Source organism: Danio aesculapii, chromosome 20 (genome assembly GCF_903798145.1).
Source record: "Danio aesculapii chromosome 20, fDanAes4.1, whole genome shotgun sequence".
NCBI classification, from domain to species: domain Eukaryota; kingdom Metazoa; phylum Chordata; class Actinopteri; order Cypriniformes; family Danionidae; genus Danio; species Danio aesculapii.
The window spans coordinates 24,495,809-24,521,689 of record NC_079454.1 but is presented as its reverse complement, the minus strand read 5'-3'; the positions used below and the strand labels follow the sequence as shown (position 1 = coordinate 24,521,689).

At 36.9% G+C, this 25,881-nt stretch overlaps 3 protein-coding genes across 13 annotated transcripts in view; 2 read left to right on the top strand and 1 right to left on the bottom strand.

The window, feature by feature from the left end:
- Positions 1 to 4,786, top strand: part of slc10a4 (solute carrier family 10 member 4) — a 10,554-nt gene extending 5,768 nt beyond the window's left edge. Inside the window, exon 3 of the mRNA XM_056481710.1 lies at positions 1,967 to 4,786. Coding sequence (XP_056337685.1) covers positions 1,967 to 2,506 — 540 coding nt within the window. The 3' untranslated portion in view covers positions 2,507 to 4,786. The remainder of the gene's footprint in view (positions 1 to 1,966) is intronic.
- Positions 4,787 to 7,630: 2,844 nt separating this feature from the next.
- On the top strand, positions 7,631 to 10,066 carry zar1 (zygote arrest 1). Its single transcript, XM_056481712.1, has 4 exons — positions 7,631 to 8,315; positions 8,447 to 8,539; positions 9,555 to 9,629; positions 9,718 to 10,066. Exons 1-4 carry the CDS (start codon positions 7,641 to 7,643, stop codon positions 9,859 to 9,861), a joined length of 987 nt encoding a protein of 328 aa, XP_056337687.1. The 5' UTR covers positions 7,631 to 7,640; the 3' UTR covers positions 9,862 to 10,066.
- Positions 10,067 to 11,636: 1,570 nt separating this feature from the next.
- The window catches only part of fryl (furry homolog, like), a 159,332-nt gene continuing 145,087 nt past the window's right edge, over positions 11,637 to 25,881 (bottom strand). For 8 of the 11 annotated variants that reach the window (XM_056480793.1, XM_056480783.1, XM_056480785.1 and 5 more), the window contains 7 exons: positions 24,557 to 24,706; positions 24,289 to 24,387; positions 21,997 to 22,065; positions 19,737 to 19,754; positions 18,894 to 19,004; positions 16,176 to 16,366; positions 11,637 to 13,538 (listed from right to left, as the gene is read on the bottom strand). In XM_056480793.1, coding sequence (XP_056336768.1) covers positions 13,229 to 13,538; positions 16,176 to 16,366; positions 18,894 to 19,004; positions 19,737 to 19,754; positions 21,997 to 22,065; positions 24,289 to 24,387; positions 24,557 to 24,706 — 948 coding nt within the window. In that variant the 3' untranslated portion in view covers positions 11,637 to 13,228. The remainder of the gene's footprint in view (positions 13,539 to 16,175; positions 16,367 to 18,893; positions 19,005 to 19,736; positions 19,755 to 21,996; positions 22,066 to 24,288; positions 24,388 to 24,556; positions 24,707 to 25,881) is intronic. The other 3 variants (XM_056480784.1, XM_056480788.1, XM_056480795.1) reach the window with 1 other exon arrangement.

Genomic DNA, 25,881 nt, shown 5'->3' with positions numbered 1-25,881 from the left:
ACACAGAAATGCCAACTGACCCAGCAGGGACTCGAATCACTGAGTGCTAACCACTGAGCCACCGTGTCGCCCATGGGCAGAATTAAAACAAATTTAAGCTGAACATTGCTAAACTTAATTTGGCTGTTTAAATTCAGCCCATTTAAACTGTTTGCAACCACTTACATCAACAAAATAAGTAAATCCAATGAATAATTTTTTCAGTGCACCGAGAAAATTAAATAATAAAATTATTATGTTCAGTAGACCTAGAACATAATAGAAATACAAATCATGTGAGAATGTCTATTAGAACTAAGTATACATAAAACATTTTGTAAGAGCACATACATTTAATCGATACAATTACAAATATTTCTATGCAGAATTTATATTTTATTTAGATGTCATTTCATTTTAAGATGTAAATTGGACATGTCAAATCAGATCAGATCAGATCAATTCAAATGGAAGATTTTCCTATAAAACAAAAGAAAATATAAAGACTCCAAAAGTATCAAAATATCTGAATAAAAAGCTATCATCACATAGCATTATACAGACAGAATATTTTCATTAAAACCATAATATTAAAAAAAACTATTTGAAAATATGTCTATTATATCCATTCAAAATAATAATACAAGGAAATATTTTTAAAAAATGAATATGTTGTAATAAATTGTAATATTTTTAATTAATCTAAAGGACATTTTGACAATATTTTTTATTTCATGAGTCTACTCTCATGTAATGGGTTATAAGTACAGCTAGTGTTTTTCAGCCAATGATGAACTTCTGGTGAAAGCTTTATGACTATTTTTAATTTCATAAGGTTTCTTTTACAGCATTGATGTTGTAATGTAATTAAAATATAATCAGTTACAAAGACTTAAGCATCTATTTAGTTGTTAAAGCATAAAAAGAGACGCAGCGCAGAAACTCCATTGAAAATACTGGGGTAAAATTAATTTCCATATTTTAAAGACATGGTGCGGAAAACTATAATTTAATGCAGTGCTTCTTAATTGGTCGGATACCCACTTGTTATCGTATATCAGCCAGGCAGTGAAGATCGCTGTTTTTTTTTTAAAGAAATCAGATCTTAAACGCGGTGATATTGTTTGGCATGACAATCAACCGGAAGCCCAGGGGCTGGCTGACTGAATTTAAAAGTCTGTGTGCATATACCCCATTGGGTCTAATCTAACATTAAACCCATCCATTAAACCAATAAATAAAATATATATATATTTTTTAAATATGTCCATTAGACCCATATAAAATAAAACATATTGTGGGAATATGTTTATTTTGCCCATTGTAGAAATATCTCCATTAGACCACATACAATAAAATAATCATAGTAAAAATGTGTTCATTATATTCATAATAAATGAAAAAAGTATTGTCAGAAAATGGCCAACAATACAGAAAAATATATAGATGGTTATATTATAATATTACATTATAAATGGTTATATTATAGATGGGAAAATATATTACATTTTCAGTATCTATTGGCGGCGCGGTGGCGCAGTGAGTAGCACTGTCGCCTTATAGCAAGAAGGTCACTGTTTCGAGTCCCGGCTGGTTTATTTGGCATTTCTGTGTGGAGTTTGCATGTTCTCCCTGTGTTTGTGTGGGTTTCCTTCGGGTGCTCCGGTTTCTTCCACAGTCCAAAGACAAGCGATATAGGTAAATTGGATAAACTAAATTGGCTGTAGTGTATGTGTGTAAATGGGCGTTTTTCCAGTACTGGGTTGCAGCTGGAAGAGCATCCGCTGTGTAAAACATATGCTGGATAAGTTGGCGGTTCATTCCGCTGTGGTGACTCCATATTAATAAGGGACTAAGCCGAAAAAAAATGAATGAATTTTCAGTATCTAAAAAATGAACTCAACAGCCTATCTGAACATCTGCATGATGAGAATGTAATGTAATGTCAGTGAGTTGGATTTACCTGTGTGCTGTTGCTGTGCTCCAGGTGTCTCTGTGGTCTCTCCTGGTGACTCTGCTGATGCTCTTCATCATGACTGGCACTATGCTGGGCCCGGAGCTGCTGGCCACCATCCCTGCCTCCGTCTACCTGGTGGCCGTGCTCATGCCAATGGCCGGCTACGCTGCAGGATACGGCCTTGCCACGCTCTTCGACCTCCCCCCTAACAGCCGCAGGACCGTTTCTTTAGAGACCGGATGCCAAAACATTCAGCTCTGCACTGCCATTCTGAAGCTGGCGTTCCCCCCGCAGCTGATGGGTGGCATGTACATGTTTCCTCTGCTGTACGCTCTCTTCCAGGCTGCAGAGGCTGGCATCTTCATCCTGGTTTACCGCATGTACAGGAAAGAGGTTTTACACAAACAGGACCTCATGGAAGACGATGATGATGACACGAATGTATCCTACAAGAGAATGAAGGAAGAAGATGTGCCGTTTGATTCTACGTATGGCGCGGTAATAGTGAGCGATCCGAATGTCATTGTGCTCGAGTCACAGGATGGTGCTGGAAGTCCTACGCCTGTGTAAAGACACACAAAAAACTACTGGAGTACACTGGACCTGTGTATTTACATTAGGATTGATCCATTTCTTTAGTTTTCTAACTAATCACTCGCAGAGTTTTAATGATAACGTGCCAAAAATGATCGCAAGACTGTGAAAATGGAAACTAATATCTTGACATCACTCAGAGGTGATAGTAAAGTTATTCAAGCCAATGTTTTAATGCTTTAAATCTTCATATAAACATGCTAAACATTGCCATTCAATGGAATTTTCTGAAATTAGCATAAAATATATGCAGTTTTCAAAAGCAAATGCACATGCTAGGACTAATATTATATGAAAGTTACAAATATTATATAAAAAAAGTGTAAGAAATATAACATTTTATAAATTATTCTCTAACGTAATAAATAAATTTGAAAAGTATATTTTAAAAAAATCATCATATTGGAGTAACTCAAAACATTTAGGGATGTAGCTGTGGTCATGATGATCTACCGAAATTCAAACCAAGCATCAGAATGGAAAAGCATGGTGATTTAGGCGAGTTTGAATGAATGTGATTGTAATGTTTACAGAGAATGGTCCAAAAACAGAAAAAAATGTGGTAAGTTAGTAGTTCTATGAGTGATAATCCTTTGGCTGTAAACGAGGAGATTGATCAGACTGGTTGAAGCAGACAGAACGACAACAACATTGTAATGTCTGTAAGGTATTGAAGCAGATGAGCTACAGCAGCAGCAGAAGAGCAGCACACATCTGTCACATATCGGTGCAAAATTTGGCATATATAACATGAAAGCATGCATTCATACAGCCTTATATCAAAGATTCAGGTGCGGTTGGTGTTGTAATAGTGTCGGTGATGCTTTGGTCCTGTTAGTACCAACTCTGCATCGCTTAATAACCACAGTAAACCAACCTTGCAAAGGATACTATTCATTCACATTTGCAGCTGACGTCAGAACAGCAGAAACCATTACTAATTCACCAACGTCACTTTAGAGCTGGTATTTGAATGATTCTCTAGGGTAATGTCTAAAGTGATGACGAAACAGATGTAAAATAAGGCTGAACGGCATGAAATGCCATCAGTCTACAGAGGTTTCCCAGTATTTCTCTGTTGCAATTGGGATAATTGCAATAATTAACCCCAAAAAAGCCAAAGCAAAGCAAGCACTACCAGTGCCATAAATACAGTACTACAAAATACAAAAGAGAGAGATCGACTCAGAATGTCACTTACCTGATTTATAATGATTTCTTCAGCTGTAGTTTGAAATTTACGCTGAGAAAATGCTGTTTTTCTCCCCTAAGGACTTTATTATATGGTCTCTGTTGCCATCTTGAGGCGGAACGTCAACCGTTTTCTTTGGTTTGCTCAGACAGGCTGATGATGGCTGATGCATTGAATCCGATGTACCGAAATGATAAATATTTAAAATAGACACTATCCTTATAAATAAACTGCATAATTGCAATCTAAACTACATTCTCGACAAAAAAGCCTCAAAAGTACATTATGTTGTCCAACAGCAGCAATATTTTCCAAACTGTAGAGTGTCCCCTGTTTGTCGCTGTATATGGATGGAGTAATATGCAAGGGTAAAGCGTTAAGTAACGAGTGCTGTTATTTGCAGAATATCGCACGGCTATCAGCCAATCCAATTCAAGAACCAGACAGAACTGTTGTATAAATATATACATATATATATATATATATACAAATCATATATTTCATATATTTTTTGCTATAAATTTACGAATAAATGAAATTATTCCTTAATTTCGTTAATTAAATCATATTCATTCATTGAGACAACGTAACACTTTCAGAATGTCACAGAGTTATGCAAATTATGCATCATAAATATAGATTGATGCTGCTGTTTGTAAATGAATCCTGCTATTACCTCAGTAAATGGATTACATTGGCTTATTTGATTATGAGGACCCAGAGGATGAGAAGACTGATTTTCCTGTGGTACAGTATGGATGCCTTATCTTGCACATTGCCCACTGTCAGTCTGTTTCTACCTCCAAAACTAGCTGGAAATGTTTGTTTATTGATTCTAATGGGAATTATAAATGATTACAAATGCTTGATATTTGATCACCAACACCAAAGGCTTAAATCATTTCAGCATTGGTTCTTGACAACTGTGGTTTTAAAAAATTACAAAAGGTTTATTCTAGACGAGTCATCATGTTTCCATGATTCTTGATATTCCACCATTATGCAATTCATCTCTGTAATCAAAATAAAAAATATATATTGTACATGTTCATCAGTATAAAAATGCCTGCAAGATGAATAAATGTTTGCAAAAAGAAACTAATATTACTATTATTTTGATTCCCATATCTCTCTGGCAGACTGGCATAGATATTTTAGACATTACAATCACAATAAAACTTATATTTATTTAGTGGCAGTAATATATTTAACACTGGTCAATGTGGCTATGGAACACAAAACCATAGATATTTACATTAGATGTCGCCTACCCTATTGTCTATAAGATGGAATGTGTCAATAGAGCCACCATTTTAGTACAGGGTAGCGCTCCATTGAAATGAATGTGGGACCAAGGTGCAGTGGAGGACTGGCCATTCGTAGCCCGAGATATATACACACGCGCAGACGCACACACACACAAACACACATATATCTATGATGACAGTATGTTATTTTTTTTTTTAAATTACGGAAATTATAATTTTACATCACTTTTCTATATCGATGGATATATGACAAAGAGATTGCTGACAAAAAGCGTGTGTTTGTGTGCATGGAAATGTATTATCTCCCTCCCTGTTAAATTTGAACTAATCCATGTCCTGAAACACACCCCCTTGCCTGCTTTCACTTCTCATTTTAACGGAAGGAGCGATTCGTTTGTGAATGAATCTCCGTTATGAATGACTCGTTCACTTAATCGACAATAATACAAGTTTCTAGCACCGCAGAATTTTGTTGTCATATTTCTTTTGCATTGTTTGCTTATTTTATTCAACAAAACTAGCATAAGCCTAGCATTGCGAGTTGGTGCTACTTTGCATTATGGTCAGTGCAGTAAGTGACTGTATTACCATCAATAAAGTGACTTGTTTAGCACAAAAGTTTGTAACAAACAAAAACATAAAAAACTAAATCTTCCCTATGAAATGTTCTGCCTTTGTGCTTTGTTTTCTTTGTTTGCTCATTACTAAACTGTATGCGATATTTAGTGCATGTATCTATGACATAACTGTCAATTTTTTTTAAAAATTTAGATTTATATGGAGACGCAGTGGCGCAGTAGGTAGTGCTGTCGCCTCAGAGCAAGAAGGTCGCTGGTTCGAGCCTCAGCTAGGTCAGTTAGCGTTTCTGTGTGGAGTTTGCATGTTCTCCCTGCGTTCACGTGGGCTTCCTCCGGGTGCTCCGGTTTCCCCCACAGTCCAAAGACATGCGGTATAGGTGAATTGGCTTAATTGTCCGTACTGTATGAGTGTGAATGGATGTTTCCCAGAGATGGGTTGCAGCTGGAAGGGCATCCGCTGCGTAAAATGTGCTGGATAAGTTGGCAGATCATTCCACTGTGGCGACCCCTGATTAATGAAGGGACTAAGTTGAAAAGAAAATGAATGAATGAATTAATAATGAATGAGATTTATATATTATATGAAACGGAACAAATATACTTTAATTGAAGTATATTTTGTAAGGATAAGACAATATTTGGCCGAGATAAAAATATTTGAAAATCTAGAATCTGAGGGTTAAAAAAAAATCAAAATCTTGAGAAAATCACATATAAAGTTGTCTAAATAAAATGCTTAGCAATACACATTACCAATATATCTACATTACAGTATAGAATATACAAAATATCTCCATGTAACAATTTGAGGATGTGTAAATGTAACATTCTGTAGTGCATTTAGTTATTGCCCAGCAGGCACACAACATCATAAGACGTTAATATTAGGTTACATTTAGGTTGTGATGTCAGGTGACCAAAATTCAATGTTTAGCCAACATCTAAGGACAATGTTATTTTGATGTCCAATTATGGTGTCAAATGATGTTGATATTAGGTTGTGTTGAAAAGTGACCAAAATCCAACGTCAAGCCAACATCTTATACCAACGTCATATTGACGTTTAATACTGATATTTATTCATCAGGTATGACAACCAAAATCCAATATCTGATAGATATCATAGTGGTAACGTCAAGCTGTAACATCATTAGACGTTGATATTTGGTTGATTTTAGGTTGGACGTTGGACATTGACATTGGCTTGACGTTGAGTTCTGACGTCAACCTGATTTTCATTTCCAAACAAAATGCAACATACCCATGATGCTGGGGTACAACGTCAATCTGACGTCATGATGATGTCCTGTGCCTGCAGGGTGCTAAAGGCCATTAGGGTCATCATACAGTAAACATCCGTCATCTTCTCATCAGTGACATGCATCTAAACAGTCTCTTAGTCAATGTGTGTAAAGATTTTGGACATCTTCTTGGACTCTTTTATTGCTTCCAAACAGTTTGCAATTATAAATCGCCCATGTCTTGAGGTAGTTCATTATGATGTGATTTACCATCTATATGTGATTTGATTGGACAGGAATCACATGACTGATTTTTCTAATCTCCATAGATAAGAAAAATAGTGACTAAGTTGAAGGAAAGTAGTGGAGTAAAAGTACCAATACAGCACTAAAAATGTACTCAATGGAAAGTAAAAGTACACATTCTTAAAACTACTTAGTAAACTACAATTCCTGAGAAAAACTACTCAATTACAGTAATTTGAGTATTTGTAATTGGTTACTTTACACCACTGAGAGTAACAAATAATTCTTCTAGAATGTCTGACTCACTGGTAAAAAAAATTACAGACCTTCACAGACTAATAACAAACCACCTGGTTAAACTGAGTTGTGGAAGTTGTTACAGTGGCTAGTTAACTAAGAAACTAGTTATGTGTATTCTTAAAGGTTTCATATTTCACAAACACATTTCAACTACTTTTCAAGACCTTCCTACATACGGAAATCGCATTATTGTTTCTAATTAGACACCTGAGCTCAATCTACGACCCATTTAATCTAACGTTACTTAAACGGCTACAGTCCGCTTACCACCCGGCTAAGCGAAAAATGGCTACATATGGAAACGAGACAGTCGATAACTATCTTTACTCTTCTTACAATCCTTATTACTACAAATACCCCAAATTTAAGGGCTGGAGACAGAAAGCTTACTTCACCAACTACGGTGAGGGCGAGACCTACTTTGATAATCACCACAGGGCGCAGCTGAAGTCCATCTTGTCTCAGATCAACCCAAATCTCACCCCGCGTCTGAGGAAGGCCAACACCAAAGACGTCGGGGTTCAGGTCAACCCTAAGACCGACGCATCCATCCAATGCTCTCTGGGGCCTCGGACCCTTCTAGCCCGTAAACGTGATGCCCTGCGCCGGCGGCGGCAGGAGGTCCAGACCCCTGGCAGTCCCGTCAGTAGCGGGGGTGTCCGGTTCCCGCGCACCCAGGCCGTTTACTCCCCGGTAGAGTCCCGGAGACTAGTGTCCCTCTTCAGAGAGGAGGGTGAAGAGGATGACACCGAGCCTGAGGTCACAGAGACGGTTGACGGCGCAGAGAAGCTGAAAAGCGCTGAGAAAGACGAACGCAAACAGGATGAGAAACGCGCGAAGGAACCGCTTAGTCCAGAGAAAAATAGTAACAAGCAGACAGAAACAAATGAGGAGAACGCAAACGAGCCAGTGAAAACCGATCAAGACGATCCGAAGTCCAAGGCTCGTGTGAGATTTCAGGTGACTAATTGATTTTCATAGCATATGTTAAACTTGATCGACGTATTTGTATGTTTCATCATAATTTGCTTTTCAGAATTGCAGTTCAAGTGTTTTGGCACTTCCAGTATTATATTCTCTTTTCAATGCAGTTTTTGGAGCAGAAGTATGGCTTCTATCATTGCAAAGACTGCAACCTACGGTGGGAAAGTGCTTATGTGTGGTGCGTCCAAGGAACAAACAAGGTAATATTTTGTACACCGACACACACACTTTTGTAAAACTACACTGTAAAATAATCCTGGTTGCCTTAAAGCTGAATCAAATTAACCTTATGGTCTATTGAACTTGTATTACGTTAAGCTCAGTTAAAACGGCTTGTGTAACAATTGTTAGAACATTAACTAAATTACAATTACCAAAAAACATAAGTTGTCATGACTAATTTATCCTAAATTTTTTATTTTTATTTTTTGTACTCATTGCTTTAGATCCTGTTTAACAATAGTTGTTTGAGCAATCCAAACGCAAATATAGCCTAGTCATGAACATGTCGTCTTGGTTTTAAAAACCATTTAAAATGGCAACCGATTTATTATTTTTTTTCTCCATGATTCCCATTAGAAACATACCATTTCATCACCCTCAAGTAGTTTGAAATCACTTTTCTCTTTTGAAAAGACTATTTTTAAACTTTTGGAAACTAGTTGACATTCATAGTAGGAAGTAGCCTACTAAAGTCATTTTTCCCCAAGATATTTTGTTCAGAAAATAAAACCTGTTTGAATCTAGTTGAAGGCGAGTAAACCAATGACAATTTTTGGGTGAACTATCCCTTAAGCTTTGGCAAAGCCTTCCTGCAATGTTCTGGATGTTTGTACACAATCATGATACTCCTGTCAGACCAAAGGATGTTCAAACTGTACTGGAGGCTTCGTTTCCTGCTTCGCTCCAATCCAAATTGGATCGATCTGAACCAGCTAATCAAACTCATAGACAACACACCTGTCAGAATGTTTATAGTATTCCAAGTTAAATTCTGCAGGACATCCAGAACTGAGTTTGGGAACTCGTCTTGGAAAATTCTGACCATTTTATTTTATCTTCTGCTAGGCTCACAAGCAGCCCCCCTACCCCAATTTTTATTTATTTTTTGGGGCAAACCAAAATGCACATACCTGTAAAATGGGTGGATTATGCAAGTCTTGCCTAATCTTGTTGCAGATTACTGATTCAAGCTCTTCAATTTCCTTTTGAAAGGTTTATTTCAAGCAGTTCTGCAGAACATGCCAGAAATCATTCAATCCATACCGGGTTGAGGACATAGCATGTCAGGTAAACCAGGGAATTTAATTTGTCCCCATTAACAGTATGTTGAGAAATTCAGAGCTTAAACGCCACATTAACCAAAATTCTCTTCCAGACTTGTAAGAAAGCTCGCTGTACATGTTCCGTCAAGTCGCGTCACGTGGACCCCAAAAGACCCCACCGGCAGGATCTGTGCGGCCGCTGTAAAGGCAAGCGTCTGTCCTGCGACAGCACGTTCAGCTTCAAGTACATCATCTAGCAGCTCTGTCCATTGTTGTCATCAGCTGGATTGTCCACCTCAGTCTCTGCACCTCTGCTGCTCATCGACCGCAGTGGGGGAGGCAGGCCCATCGGCCACTACAGTCTCATTTGTTTTTGTTTTTCTTTGATTACGAATTGCAGTACTTGTAGGTGTGATTTCTGAACAATAAAAATGGAAGTTACTAGCACATCTGGAGCCCAGTTTTTAAATGAATTGCTTTGCAGAAGGGTTGGGTTTTGGTTGGTACAAGTTTAAAGTGTGCTAGTGAAATTATCCGACTACATGTCCGCAACGATTTCCAATTTGACTTTTACTGCTGGCAATGTTTGTCCAGTTTAGTCAAGCTGATTAGAAGCATAATAAATGCACTAGAGATTTGGTATCGGTGGAAGAGGGTAACTTCACATGGTAAGGGGGACCTCTTACCATGTCCTTCAAACATTTATAGCTTTGTATACATGACGTCTTCAGATTTTAGTGTAGAGATGCCCAAAGTTGGGCCTTTTGATTTTGGGTTAATTTTTATTTGGCCCGCCATCCCATCTGGAAAGAGGGAGAATGTTGGTGGTTGGGGTGAATTCCTTTGACAGAAATTGTCTATTTTAACTGAATCTTTTGTTAATCTTATTACTAGGCAACAAAAAAACGCCACAAGTTAAATGTTGTAAATGAATCGAACTTCTAAAATTTAAATACTGTCACTTGACTGGCAGTACATCTGACATCTTGGAGCATATCAAGGTAAAGGCAGGTGCAACTTAACTACAGTGTGTTCAGCAGTGAACTCCATTTGTTTTTTTTTTTTTTTTTTTTAAACTATTTTTATTATAATGTTAAATGATACTGCAGTCAATATTAAGCAACTTTTTATTTTTATAAACTATCACCAAATAAACGTGGAACTTCCCCTTGGCTATTTTCATATAATACAATTTGGTATATTCGGCCCACAGCCCTCAATCAAGTTTGGTTTTGGGCCCATTATAAGATAAAATTTGGGTACCCCGGTCTTATTGTAACTGGCATAAGGGAAAACAACATTGTTTTTAGTTTAATATTGACATTTTTGATATCCAAGGCTGCATGTATTCGTATCTTGAGACCACTTTCTTTTTGAAAGTGGGGAGGAAAAGCACAAACAAAATGTGCCCTTACCTGATTTGTGCAAAGATTTTAAAAGTCTACACAAACTTGTACTACATGACCATTTTATTATGAACAATGTATCTGTAAGAGACTATAAATGTCTACTGATAGTGACTCTAGAAATGTCACTTTGTATTATTGTAGGTCCTGGAGTGTCCTGCAGCTCCAACTTCTTTCAACACCTGCATGGAAGGTTCTGGGATACCTAGAAAAAGCATAATTAAATACACCTGAACCAGCTAAACTAAAATATGTAGGACACCAGCCCTCCAGAACCGAGTTTGGACAGCCCTGGTCTACAATGATACAGAAAAAGTGACATTTCTGTAGTTTCATAAGGATGTTACTTCAATGAACACTGACAGCAATCTTTAAATAGCTGAAGCGTTTAAAGCAGCACATGCTTACAATAAGCCGAACATCAGTCTTTTGGATTGGTTGCTAATACAGTTAGCACTTGTTTTTATAGACAGAATTGTGTCCTTGGGAACGGAATGCATTTGATCAAAATAGTTCAACATAAAATACTTGTGTAATCATTCAACTCGAGTCGGCTGAGAGCGGATTTATTTGATGATGGGAATTGGGCGACATCTGGGGGAAATAAACTACCAAAAAGCCAGCACTGCTTATAATCAGAGTTTTATTTAACAGTACAGGGGAAAAGCAGGTAAATCAGATGACAAACGAAGACAAACCAGAGAGAAATGTGTGAAGGGGAAGGGAGGAAAATAAGAATAATGCACCTCTAGATAAAAACTATATTTTGTCAAGGTAAATAATATCTCCATTAAATAATTAAGAACAGCATTCAAAATGTACCAAACAAAGCAACAGAAGAGATCTCTGAGAGGAATGAGTACAGTGAACGTTTTTATTTCTCAATGTGCCGCGACAGATTAATCGTTCCCCCGCACCATACGTTTGCGGTCTACGCTTTTGAGGACACAGCTTTGTCTCTTGGAGCTCGGCAAGCGAAGCGCGGTGCCTTTCAGAAGCCCACGAACCCTCAGTGCAGCCCTGAGTTAAGACAGAGCCAACATGGACAAACACCGGCCCCAGTTCCCCCACAGCAGGGGGCTCCAGTAGGGGGCCTCCGTCGGGGAACTTTGAGCCAACATGGAGATCACAGTGGGTATCAAGGAATGCATATGGCAAAAGCCCATTCAAGAGCTCATTCGTCGGGAAATATTGAAGATTAAGGTGGCATAATATCATAAAGGAGAGGGCAGCCCGTACACCCCTAGTCAACTCGCTATTTATTTATTTATTTTGATTTTTTTGCATTAGTCGTCACCCTCTTCTGAGCTCTCTCTGATTGAACAGTGCATTACACAAATGTACAAGGAAAAAAATACTGCTTTTACACTATACATTTTCTAAAATATATACAGAGTAAAATAAGTTATTGATATTTCCATGAGTTGCAGCCAGTTTGCACTTCACCTGTGCATCTCGGTTTGTTAACGTGCATGTATGAGAGAGAACGGGTGTGCAAATATCAGTCCATGTCAAACGCACTCACACACTCGCACTCACACACACACACATAAGTGTCTATGGTATTTTCTACAGGCAGCTACTTATTTGGTTATAGATTACGGGTTTTGTATGAGCAGCCCAGTGAAAGCTGAAAGTTCTCCTCGATGCAGGTCAATAAAGTTAAACAGATAAACCTCTCTTTAAACGGAGGATATGCGGCTCCTTGCTTACAATTACATGTTAAATATCCTAACATTTACAACCTAAGACTGTTAAAAAATACATTTCTCAAAAAAATAAGTTGCAGGCTTCTGTCTTTCAAGCATGCTTTTCTTTATGTCTGCGATAAATCTCGCAGGTAAATCACAAAAACGCTCCAAATCCCATCTCTGCCCCAGTGCATAGTGAGGCAGACGGATGTGAATCACTCAAAAATAAAAAAAACAACAACTCCCAAGAGGTCATAGGTCATTCCGCCAAAAAATAAACAAACAAACAAAACAAAACGCTTTGAATTTAGCATCATAATCGCCTAGTGTCCCTCCTAATGACCGGTCCCATTCTTTGTACGTTTTCCGCCATCCGCAGAGGATAAACTATATTATAGAAACGTGTTGCGTGCCTAATAGTTTGGAGTCACTAATGTCCACACATTCTTTAGCCCTTTGAGGTGAAGTCTACATGAAAATCGGCGAACCTGTCGTCCCCGGAGGAAGAGTTGGAGCTGGTTGATAATCTAGAGTCCAGTGCTGAGGACTGTATTTTGCGTGTCAATCTGCGTCTGGATGTGGCCTGTGGGCGTCGGGGACTGGATGTGCGTCTGGTGGCTTTGCAGGTGCGGGTGTGTTTGAGCCTGGCAGAGAGCTTCGCGGATCTGAAGGTTGAGCTCCATGAGGCGAGCGCTGGCCTGAGAAAGATCCCTGCTGGGCCCCACCACTGCCAAACACCCCGTCTGACCCAGAGTCTGGTGCCGGAAGTAGATGTGCAGCAGTGTCTGCACTGCATCGTCCCGATCACTGCCAAATATGTCATTGGGCCACAGGCACCTGAGGAAATGAAGAAGAGCAAGGGATATAGAAGGGTTAACGGGGAATGGGATACTGGAATGTATCAGATTAAGGCAAAAGAGAACTTGGAGAAGATAATGAGATGCTTCATTAGACTGTGGTTTCTAGCTAGATTTGCTGTAACAAGCTTCCAGAGACAAAATGTTTGTCTGGGAATTTAATTTGGGGACTTTGCTGTAAAAATGTCTAACAACTGTTGTCAATTGTATCTCCTTGAAATAAAACTAAATCTATATATATATCTATATCTATCTATCTATCTATCTATCTATCTATCTATCTATCTATCTATCTATCTATATCTATCTATATATATCTATATCTATCTATATCTATATCTATATATATCTATATCTATATATATCTATCTATATATATATATATATATATATATATATATATATATATATATATATATATATATATATATATATCTATATACATATCTATATATATCTATCTATATATATATATATATATATATATATATATATATATATATATATATATATATCTATATACATATCTATATACATATATATATATATATATATATATATATATATATATATATATATATATATATACATATATATATCTATCTATCTATCTATCTATCTATCTATCTATCTATCTATCTCTATCTATCTATCTATCTATCTATCTATCTATCTATCTATCTATCTATCTATCTATATATATATATATATATATATATATATATAAATAAATAGTCAGAATGAAAGGAAAACTCATCGTCTATTCTCGAAGTGCTTAACTCACGCATGTTGAGACAGAATTGTTTTGTGTGCACATAAAACAAAAATAATGTCTATTTTCAACAGCTTCTTCTCCTCAGTGTCAGTATAGGGCAAGTGTTGTACACTTCCTATACTCCCCTGATGCCCACGTGCACTTCCTCTGTTTGAAACAAAGCGTATAATGTATTTTTATAGCATAATAATATCAAGACTAAACCTCTGAAGGCACACAGAATGGTCTGTTTTGAGGATGTTTTTTGCTATTTTCTGGACTTTGAACTAATCTGGAACCTTGCAGTCTATGGAGGATGAGGAAGCTCTCAGATTTTATCTAAAATATCTTAATTTGTGTTTTGAAGATGAACTAAGGTCTTATGAGTTTGTAACTAAGTGAGTAATTAATAAAAAAAATTTTCCCCATTTTTGGGTGAATTAACCCTTTAAGCATCAGTAAAGTTGTGGTGAAAAGCCATCCGAGAAATCAATTCTGCATAGATTCTAGTTTTTAACAGCAGATGGTGCTCTAGACTAGTATTTGTACATTCAAATTAGGGGTGTCAAAATGAATTGTTTCTTCGATGCACTGTGATGCAGATGCGGACAATTCGTTATCGGTTCAGTAAAAGATTTTAACTGGTTATTCTTTTTGGATATTGGCACTGCTTGCCTGTTTGTAAAGTAACTTCTCCTCACCTCTCGGCTGTTAAAGCGATACTTGTGGATCCAGACACGAGCGTGTCTGTAGAGCGAGTTTTCTCCGTGTCTTCTTCGCCTCCATAATGGATCACTTTTGATAACGGCACATAAACTGCAACCGCATCATACCTCTTTAGTGACAGCGCTGACAGTTTTAGAGCCAATCACAGTGCTTTCTGTTCAGCGTGTGAACACAAGGACCAATTATAGGCATTTAGGAACTCGCTTGATAACGTTCAAAAAGCAAGCGAGATAATATTTAAATTTGTTTATTTGCTATAAATGCTCATGTTGTCTTCTGTGCATGTACTTGAGTTTTGTTTGAAACATTCAAAAAGAGTGTTTTCTTTCAGAAGGTAAAATTAAAGGTGCAGTTCATGTATCTGACTGCTGTATTAAGGAACAAAATTGTATTACAAATAAATATCTTTATACATTTTAATACAAAAATGATTGTCTTGCTGAGCAAAATATAAAATTGTTTATGGAAAGCATCGTCAATGCACCGTGATGCACAGAGATATCGAATTGCACCGAATCGACAGCATGATAATTATAACCGAACCGTAAAACCAGTGTAGGTTCACACCCCTAACTGAAATGCTCACGAAGAGCTGACATTTAAGCTGGCTTTTACGTGATGAAGTTAATGTAAACACAGCATTTAATTCAAAGCTCAAGTGGTATTTGTAAGGAATTGAATGCAAGCAGGGTACAGCTGTTTGTAAAGTATATAGTGCCATCTGTAGAGCATCATCTGTTAATAAATAAACACAGAATTGATTCAAGAGGGAACAGAGATGCTTTTTAAGCTCTCAGAATTGATGAAGAATCAATGTCTCAGGTGATTATTCACAACAGCTCTAAGCATCAGACCATAACATTTTAACACTGCATCATTTCACACTGCAATCTGCTTTAGAGCAAGGATTGTTATGTCCAAGTAAGATGTCGTGCTAATCCCACCTACATCTATATTGTCCCACATCTATATTGTTAGGTCCAAGTTAGATGTAGTGCTAATCCAACATCTATTTTATCCCACATATATAAGTGTACAGAGTTCCTTAAAGCGGGGTTAAAACAAGGTTTATGACATTAAGGTTAACTAGGTTTAAGGACAGTGTGAAAAAGCCATACATAAGTCAGCATGTGTCACCTGAAGGCTTTAACTTGAGTGATGGCTGTGCAGAAGTCTCGTGCTCTGAGACTCTCGATGAGGGAGTGAATGGCCGTCTCTGTGCTCGACTGGTCCACCTCAAACTCGCCAATGTCCTGTTCATCATTTACCGACTCCGCCTCCTTCAGACAGCTCTCTAATATGGCCAGCTCCTCGGACATGTTAGTCACCTGAAAGACAAACAAGCATGTCATTTTAAATCAATGTTTAGTCAATATTCTCACAACTCTTGACTAAACCACTCGCGAAAAACAACCAACTTGCCGATACACAATCAATATTGAGAATATTTACAATTAAAGCACAGTTGCCATGTGATATTAAAGGGATAGTTCACCCACCAAGAAAATCGATTCCAAACCTTGAACAAAAGAGAAAATATTTTGAACAACATTGCAAACCAGAGGCCACTGACATCCATAGTAGGAAAAAAATACTATGGAATTTGATGACTGCTGGTTTTTCAACATTTTTTAGAACATCAACAGTTTGTTCTTCTGTTGTGTTTAACGGAAGAACACAACTGGCATTACTATCAGTGTGTGAGAGTGTGTTTGTGTATAAGTGAGTTAGTATCGATGAGCAATAGGCTGAATGGCTTTGCTCTGGTCAGTCTTAAGGATATCAGTCTCTCTCAGGGAGCTTAATGAAGTTACAGTGTACTAAGAGCATTATGCACAGTCAGACCTTTATATCTGTCCATACTGGCACACATTAGCACAAACTACCACAATGTCCAGAGACTAAATTGATCATCTCTGTCTGTGCTGTAAAGGGAGGCTTGCTGGCACTGAAGTTTGTGACACTAGAATAATCCACAAGGACGGACCAAATAAGATGTGAATTTCTTGTGAATATGTACATGTATCATATTAACTCTTTCCTCTATTAAATATTTTAATTTTAATAGGGTAGAACATGCATTCATTTTCTTTCAGGTTAGTCCCTTGGGTCGCCACAGTGGAATGAACTACCAACTATTCCGGTATATGTTTTACGCAGCAGATGCCTTAACAGCCACAACCCAGCACTGGGAAACACTCAAAACATTTTATTCTATCATTATTTACTCACGCTTCACTCATTCATAATGTTTTGATTCATTCTTGTTTTGGGTTTCCTCCTCGAGTTGAACACAAAAGAAGACATTTAGAAAAATGTTGGTTGGGACTCTTTGATTTCCATAGTAATTATTTTTCCTACTTATTGACTAGGGACTTTTCCTACTATATGGACTGGGCGATAAAATCGGTATCTATATTTATTGACCAAACACAATCGTCAATAACAATTAAAAAAGAAAAGTTCTATATGAAGGCTGTAGTATTATTAAAATGTGGATGCTGAGTGCGCTTTGTATGAAATTTACCATTTCAGTAATGGCAAACTGATTACCTCAGAAAAACCAGGCGCACCCAAACCCTGGAGTGCTTTTTACTTCTCTCCATAAACTTGCATCGGACCTGCAGCAATATTTTGTCTGTTTGTCATCCTCTGAGGGGACGGTTAATAGTCGGCTAGTTACGAGAGACGCCATAGAAAATGGTAAAGGAAACCACGCACTCGTGCTTCTCACTTCAAGTCAGAATAACAACACATGCGAAAAGGAGTACCGTATAGCAGCAGAGAGGAGATTGTAAATAAAAAAAGGATATAAGAATGTTGCCAGAGTGGCATTTTGGTTTCTTTTCTTGTGCACCCCAGCCACTAGCCACTAGTAGAGTTTTTAGCATAGGGGCTAATGTAGTCATTCAACTTCGCAATTTGTAATGTTGCAATATGTATTTGAATAACGATGGCTGGTTCATTTACTTGAAAGCTCAGATTTGATTATCATAACTTGTTTACTGAGATTAAGGTTTACTGTTTCATTATTATTGACACCTTACAGATGTTGATCTACCTTCACCATTGCACACGCTTTGTAACAGTTTATTTATCAATTTATCAAGAGTCTAACACTTATGTTTATTTTATTATAAAGATATCGGATATTTTGTTTAAATATTTTTGGTTTTGACTATTAAAACTATCTGCCTCAGTAATGCTAGGTAAATTAAAATAAGGTGATTAAATAAAAAAAATCCCAAAATTTCTAAACATATTGTTAAAAATATTAAATAATTGTCGATACTGAATGATATAAAACATGATATTGTGATTTTTTATTTTTTTTTGCAATACCGCACAGCCCTAGTACCAAGAATAAATTAAGTAATTTTCATTTTTGGGTGAACTGACCCCTTAACTATATATGTAAGGCCTTTACAGGCTCTTAAAAGAGGTAAGTTTTGTTATACTGTCCATCTACCTACATTTTGACAGCATCTTGAGTTGACAATCTTGCTTATGCTGCAATACCTTGGGTCCCAAAATGAGGCAAAAGCACTTTTAATTACACACCTGCATATACGTTAATTGCACACCTGATTTCCGAGCACCCCGCTCTGTGTGTGTGTGTATTTATATACAAATACATGATTATAAGCATTTAAAAGCAATATAATTACCAGTACTACATTTCTGTAATCTGATAATGGAATCCAGATATATAAAAATATTTGTGTTTTAAAAATGGATGAATGTCTAATCAGTGTGAAAATTACGTTTCTGGGTAAACTACCCATAAAAATAGGGTATCCTGTATCCTGTGTGAACAACTTCTATGTACATGAAGGACAAACAGCAGCCACAAACCTCCGCCTCTCTCTTGATGGTGTCTACTCTGCTGATGAGTTTGCAGTAGGCCTGGAAGAGCAGCAGGAGTTGGAAATGGAGTTTATACAACCGTCGACACAACTCAAGCTCCTAGAAAAAAAAGAGAAGAGAGAGGAAGATCACGACACAGCCAACTAGTCCACCATCTTCAGCTTTAATCATCAGTACTGTCAGTAGCAAACAGCATGATTGGATGAACGGACGGCTAGGTGAAAGGAACAATTGGAAGGACAGACAGATGGATGGATGAAGGTCCTGGATTTGAGAGGAGGTTAGAAGGGTTACACACCCTGGTAAATCATTTGCTGCAGCGTGGACCGTGTATGTCTCCTGAAAGAGTGATGTTTCTGGAACATCAAGAGCCGAATGGGGTGATCCAAAATATTGTCAGGAGTAAGCAGAGGGGTGCAAGAAATGGAGCATGCAAGAAAAAAAAAATGGAAGGAAGCAAGAATCTAAACTGTTTTTTCTCTCTGATCCTCCGCTCAGATGTCCATGGACACAGTCCATTCATACACAATGCGTATTGAGTCAAATTTCAAGAAGCATTAGAAATGTTTATAACCCGTTAGCAAATTAGATAACACAGTTCACACTGGGAGAATGCAGAACTCACATAAGCCATTAAATAATTAATTTCATTAATGAAGCTGGTGATGTATAATGATCATGAATTAGAGACGTCTGTAGAGGTGTTACGAGATCAGATGTAGTGTTTGTTTTGAATTCTGATCAGAATTAATCAGTGAAGAATGGATGAATGCGTGTGTGGCTGAATCAAAAAGGAATGCGACAGGCTCTTATATATGATAAACCACTTACTGCTAGCATTTCCATTTGCTAAGCAAGAAGGACGGCAGGTCATACAAGAGGAAACACAGGAAATGAGAGAAAGATCAAAAATTAGTGGGCTCACAACACTCCAAGACCACCATAAAGAGAGAAAGAGAGAAATATTGCAGTCTGTTGATATTTAACAATGACACAAAGATTGCAGTCACATGCAATGCATTCTGGGAGGAGAATTTACTTTTAATAAGATGCCTCTGTTTTTATTACATTTTTTTTTCATTCAAACATTTTAAATGTATGGTAAATAAGTAAAAAAAAAAGAGTAAAGGACAGAGTGAAAGGTTGAGAGAAAAGAGTTATAGTAAGACAGAGAAATGAAGGCATAAATGTCAGCTTTGGCATCACAAACTTTTTCAACTTAACCCTGCTAAAAAATAAATAAATTTAAAAAAGACTATAAAATACTGGTTATGGAAAAAACTAAATTTACAACATTCAACATTTTGGGTTTGGTAGTTTTTTTTTTGTTGTCTTTTTTAATGTCTTTAAAAAAAAAAAAAAAAAAGAAGTGAAAGAAGTCTCTGAAAGGAACGGTTCATCAAAAATGGAAACCTGTTCGTTCATTTATCCACAGGCCATTCGTGCTGTCTGAATATGTTTTTTTTTCTTTTTGACTCTTAAAGAACCAGCAGCACCAATCATCACAGTTTCAGCTAAAATAAGTTTATAATGTTCTACTTGCAAAAAAAAACTACCATCTTGGGTGGCTTGACGGTGAGGAATACAGCAAATGTTCATTTTTGAATCTGAACTATCCCTTTAAGCATATTATTTTGAATTTATTTATTAAATGACAGTAAAAGGCAATATTGTGAAATAAAAAACGTAAAGAAATAGTTTTTTATTGTAACATTTTGAAATGTAATTTCCCCAGAGATGAAAAGCTAAATTTTAAGTATGATCACTGAAGTCTTCAATGTTCAGTGCTTCCCACACATAGACTTTACTTTGGCGGCCACCCAAGTATATTTAGCGACACATTTCTTACTATTATTAGATCCTTTTACACTTTTTGGATCAGCCAAATAACTAAATAAACATTTGTGATCGATTAAGTAGTGGAAAATCTTCTCTCGCTTACCAGATTCGTTCTGTGCCCGCGTTTCACATGCTTTTCAGACCCACAGAGACGCGTATTTTTGGGACTTAAAAAATTAGTCCGGCCCGGGTTGCTAAATCTCCTAAAATGTCCGGAATTCAACTTTTGCTTTCAGTTTCTAAAGCTCGTATGCACTTTTGCATTACTCTTTTTTTAAAGACTACTTTCCGCCTGGTTCACAGCTGACAGCACACGCACAGCCACGATACCAAGAGAAAAAGTAAATAATAGATTCTTTAATCTAAACGCCTCAGAAAAACTTTGCTATATACTCGGAGAGGACGAAATGACATCTAAACTGCCTGCAAAATATATGTACACCATTAGTGGTTAATCAACGCATTTGATTATTAAAAATAATCTACTCGTTTTAATCTTGCAATTATGACAATTATTACAGATATGGTCTGTTTTTATTACCTTTTCTGTCATTTATTTCTCATTTGCTGATTATTTTATTAATTTGATGATGTTAATATATTAAATAGACTATTTTTTATACATACAAAATGTCATGATATATACAATTATTATTAAAATGAAATTATGTTTTATTTGTCGCATATAGTTAACTATTTATGTGATGTGGGTAAATGGTGTGTTTCAACCCGGCTACCACCGCAAGTATATTTAAAACCTGTGGAAAGCACTGATGTTTAATATTTTATTATCATTATTTTTAATCATCAATTTGTTTATCATCATCATCATCATCATCAACAACAACATTTGTCAAACAAATACATGCAAATCTTTACAGAAATTTGTCTGAATCCTTACAAAAATGTAAAAAAAATAACCTTTCTATCTTACTGACCCATTTTTAAGCTGTTATTGTGTACACATTTATTAATTGCGATAATAAATTGTTAAATGTGCATGTGAATAAAGTCTAGAACTCTAAATAAACAAGATTTCATTTCTGCATGAATTCCACAGGCATCAATTCTTCATGGATCCAATTATGTATGGCACGGGCATAAGAATCAGTTGCCTTCCAATCAGCTCGGCTTGCATTCTTGTTTATTTCTCAGAGATAAATGGAGACATTTAGAGTATAAATGTCAACATTTGCATGCTCAAACAGACAGAGAAGAGTGTGGGTGTATGGGAATGCTTTTTTATTTATACCTGAGCTTGAGTGTTGGGTCGCTGGTTGCTGTCTTTATCACCAAAGGTCTTTCTGCAGTTATCCAACCACTGCAGGGGGAAGGAGAGACGAGATACCACATTAAACACAAAGGTGGAACTTTCTGATGTTCTGAAGAACTGAGAGCAAAGACAGATGACGTTTCCTTGAGTGCAAAGCAGAAATGGAGAGTGAGAGAGACGACTAGTGTGCATGTGAGTGTGCATGAGGTAAATTTAATAAGAGTGCGCTACTTAGCAAATTAAAGAGGGTCTGTTTAAGCATACATGGAGGGGGGGGATATAATGCTCTAGAGGCAGGGCCTGTGTCTCATTCAATTACTGTCCTCTAGTCATCCACTATCCCATCTGCCCCCCTCTGCTCCCCTTCCTCTCCGTCCAGATAAATGATTTAGGGGCTTCGTGAGGCTATTCTTAGTGACTGTGCATGGAGAGATACTGGCCGCTGTAGATTCGGGATGGGTGCTAACGGAAGCGAAGGCTGGATAAATCAGCTCACATCCTGATATGATTTAGAAGCCAACAATAAATGCAAAGAGACGTCATGGAGCATTTTATGATCCTGCGCTGTCAGCTCATTCTCCTCTGCTGTCTTTTCTCCATTGCAAGAGCTTAAGATCACGCTTTAAAGACGAGTTTAAAGGGTCACGAAACACCAAAACGCATTTTGAGAGGTTGACAGTCATATATGTGTCCCACATTGCTAAAAACATTATTAGGACACGCATATTTAGCTAGAAAGTGAAAAACGGTTGTTTTTGCATTGTTTAGAGAAAATATTGAAGCTACGTCACGGCGATGAAATCCTTGTGTAAATTCCAGCGTGGAGATTGTACTGGCTAGTACAGACAGCCAGAGTGACGTCAGTGAGTTTTCAGCACATCTGTTCATTAATTCATGAGAAAGACTTGGTTCGAACCAATCAGCGGACTAATATACATCAATATGCATGATATAGCTTTGAAGACTCTTTTTACTTGTTACAGTGTTCAGAGAGACGCCACATTTTGTTGCCAATCGTATGATGTAGTTACTAAGCTTAAAGTAACATCACTACAATATTATGGACTGAAAATTCTTCACTTCCACATAGCTCTCAGATCCGCTGTAAATGCTGCTCCCCTGCGTTTGTGTTGCCAGTGTGAAAATCAGCCGTAGTGTACGTAATGACCCTCTTTCGCCACTCGACACTCCCACCTAAACAAAGCTGGACTCACCCACTCTCCTGACTTTTTTTCAAACTAGAGGTATGAAAACACCTCTAGGGTTCATGGCCCTTTAAGATGACTTAAATAAACTGCGCAGAAAATTCCCAGGTTCTTTATAGCCTTTGCATTTGTATCAGAACTGGGTATAACTGATGAAGATTTTAAAGTTATAACAAAGTAGCAAGGACTTTTCAAGGACATTCCAGATCAAATACCCTCAAATTCACAGACTTAATGTGTGACATTTCAAAAGAGCAAGATTACATTGTGCTCCCTTGTAAGATATATGGTGCCAAACAAAACTATGCAAAGCAGCTTTGTTTTTCATTTATTTTGGGTCATGATCTGATATTCTATTTGTGGTAATGTGGTTTTGCATAAAACTGAAGAATATGCAGTAAAATCCTATACTGTTTTCTCAAATTCTGATTAACTTCTGCATAGATTTTATTGAAAACAACTCACAGGCTTATGTAACAAGAATTAAGATGTATAAATGTGCTATCATTTTTTTTCTTGGCTCAAGAGTATCCATTAACTTAAACTAAACAAAACTGAAACAAAAGCAATTTGATGTTGCATTAAATAAAATATTTAGGAAACAGTTTATCAGAAGTTTCATAGACTAAGTACAAAACAAAATACACATAAAAACCATTTCTCCCCGATTAACATACTTTCAAGGATTTCGTGCTAACCCTGTTTCCAACATTTGTCAAAATATCTTCTTTTGTGCTAAACAAATAAAAACCTCAAACAGGTTTGGAACAAGTGGGCGGATATCACTTTTAGGTGAACTATTAGGTGAAATTGAGGTAAAAATAACTTCAAGATGGTTTAAAGTCTGGATGAAATGAAAATTCTGATTGTTCTACCCCCATTGTGATGAAAAAAAAACACATTCCTGTCATCTAATGAGATCGACAGGTTATAAATCAATCATAAAAAACAAAAACAAAGCAATAGTCCATAGAAAATAGTGATTTTAATAGTGACTTTAAAAATATTCAATTTGGTTGTAATTAATGTGGCTGATAAATGTCAGATGTCAGTACTATAAACTTACTTGCTCGGCTGCTTCTCTCTTGCTGTTGTAAGTATCTAGATGCTCTTGTAACTCCAACACACTGAATTTTAGTGTCTCCAAGAGCCCACAAGAGACCAACTAAAACACAAAGAGTTTTATTTTTGATTTGACATTAATATAAAAACTATACACAAGCCAAAGTAAATTAATCTACATAAAACATCAATAAATGGTGGAATCTTTCAGCATCTTAATGTATGTATTGAGGTGTAATTGCAGAGGAAGTGTACTAGTATATTAAACTCACAGTTTCAGCATCCAGTAGGACTGTAGGGCACTGGGAGCAGGAAGTCATGACCTCTAGAGAGCTCAGGAACTGGTTTCCCATTCGTTGCAGACCCTCCCCAAGGAAGTGGACAGAGGAATGGGTAATCGAGTCAAACTTCCTTTGAATGTGCTGAAGAGACCAAAGAGAATCCACAAATCATTCAGATTACAAGCATTTATGAAAACAGATATCACTTCTTCAAAAATGACATTGTGTATTTAGGACACAAAATGCTAACAATGTGCAAACTAGGGTTGCACTGAAACACAAAGTGGAATATTCCGCTATTTTGAATTTTGAAGTTAGTTAGCCCATTGAAATGAATGGGTTTCATAGCGCATCGCTTTCTGCCTCCAGTGTGAAAGCCACACAGAGCAGCCTTTTTCAGCTTGAAAATTTGGTGCATCCCTAGTGCAAACATTTTATTTAATAGGTCATACTTTTAGATTTAAAGTCTGCTAGAATAGATTTTTGACGGTCCTTATTAGAATTTTATTTCTAGTATTATATTGGTGATTTGTGATTGGTTCACAACTGTCATCTGATGGAAAGTTATGGTGGTTCGGTCTCTCATTCATTGTCATGCAGACAGAGCATGCAAGTAGTTCCAGGTCACAAGGGCATGCTGCTGCTTGTTTGCGGAGAGCGTGGTTGCTTGTTTCAAGCCCGGTTGCTGTGAAAATGTATGTTTTTATGCTGGTTGTTCTTATTCTGAGGGAGTGGCGGTGTTCACTGAAGCAAAGGATCAAAAGTCCTTTAAATTGAAAGTTCAAGTGTTTGAGAAGAAAGTTTTCGATGTGGACATAGAAGCGGAAACATTTATGAATGGGAGTGTTTTTTTTTTGGAGGAGGTTTTGTTTATTTGATGATGCGCGTTGAACGTATCATGTGTTTGGGTTTGATTTGTGTGAGGTGCCTATTTTTATTTTGCCGTTATTTGTTTTGGGTTTTTCCTTTTTGTTTAAATGTTTGATCACTGCTCCTTTTGGATTTAGTTTGAAGCAGTTTTCTGGACCCCGTATTATCTACGGATAATCGGGTAAGCAAAGTTTTTCTTCTTTAAATTGAATGATGTTATTGTATTCAAAGATTTATCGTTTGTATGCTAATTTGGTCATTTATATGTTTAAAAGATCAATTTAGAACATGGTAGAAGAGATGTTTCGAAGTGCATTGATTACACAGTTGTTTCAGCTTGCACAAATGGAAAACCTACTTTAACGAATACAAACTGGACAGACATATTAAAGTCCACTGATTACACAGTTGTTTCAGCGTGCACAAACGGACTATCTACTATGTTA

Coding starts and splice junctions, on each gene's coding strand:
- zar1 (XM_056481712.1), top strand. CDS start 7,641: ATGGCTACATATGGAAACGAGACAGTCGATAACTATCTTTACTCTTCT. Junction 8,316..8,446: donor AGGCTCGTGTGAGATTTCAG/GTGACTAATTGA, acceptor TTTTCAATGCAG/TTTTTGGAGCAGAAGTATGG. Junction 8,540..9,554: donor GCGTCCAAGGAACAAACAAG/GTAATATTTTGT, acceptor TCCTTTTGAAAG/GTTTATTTCAAGCAGTTCTG.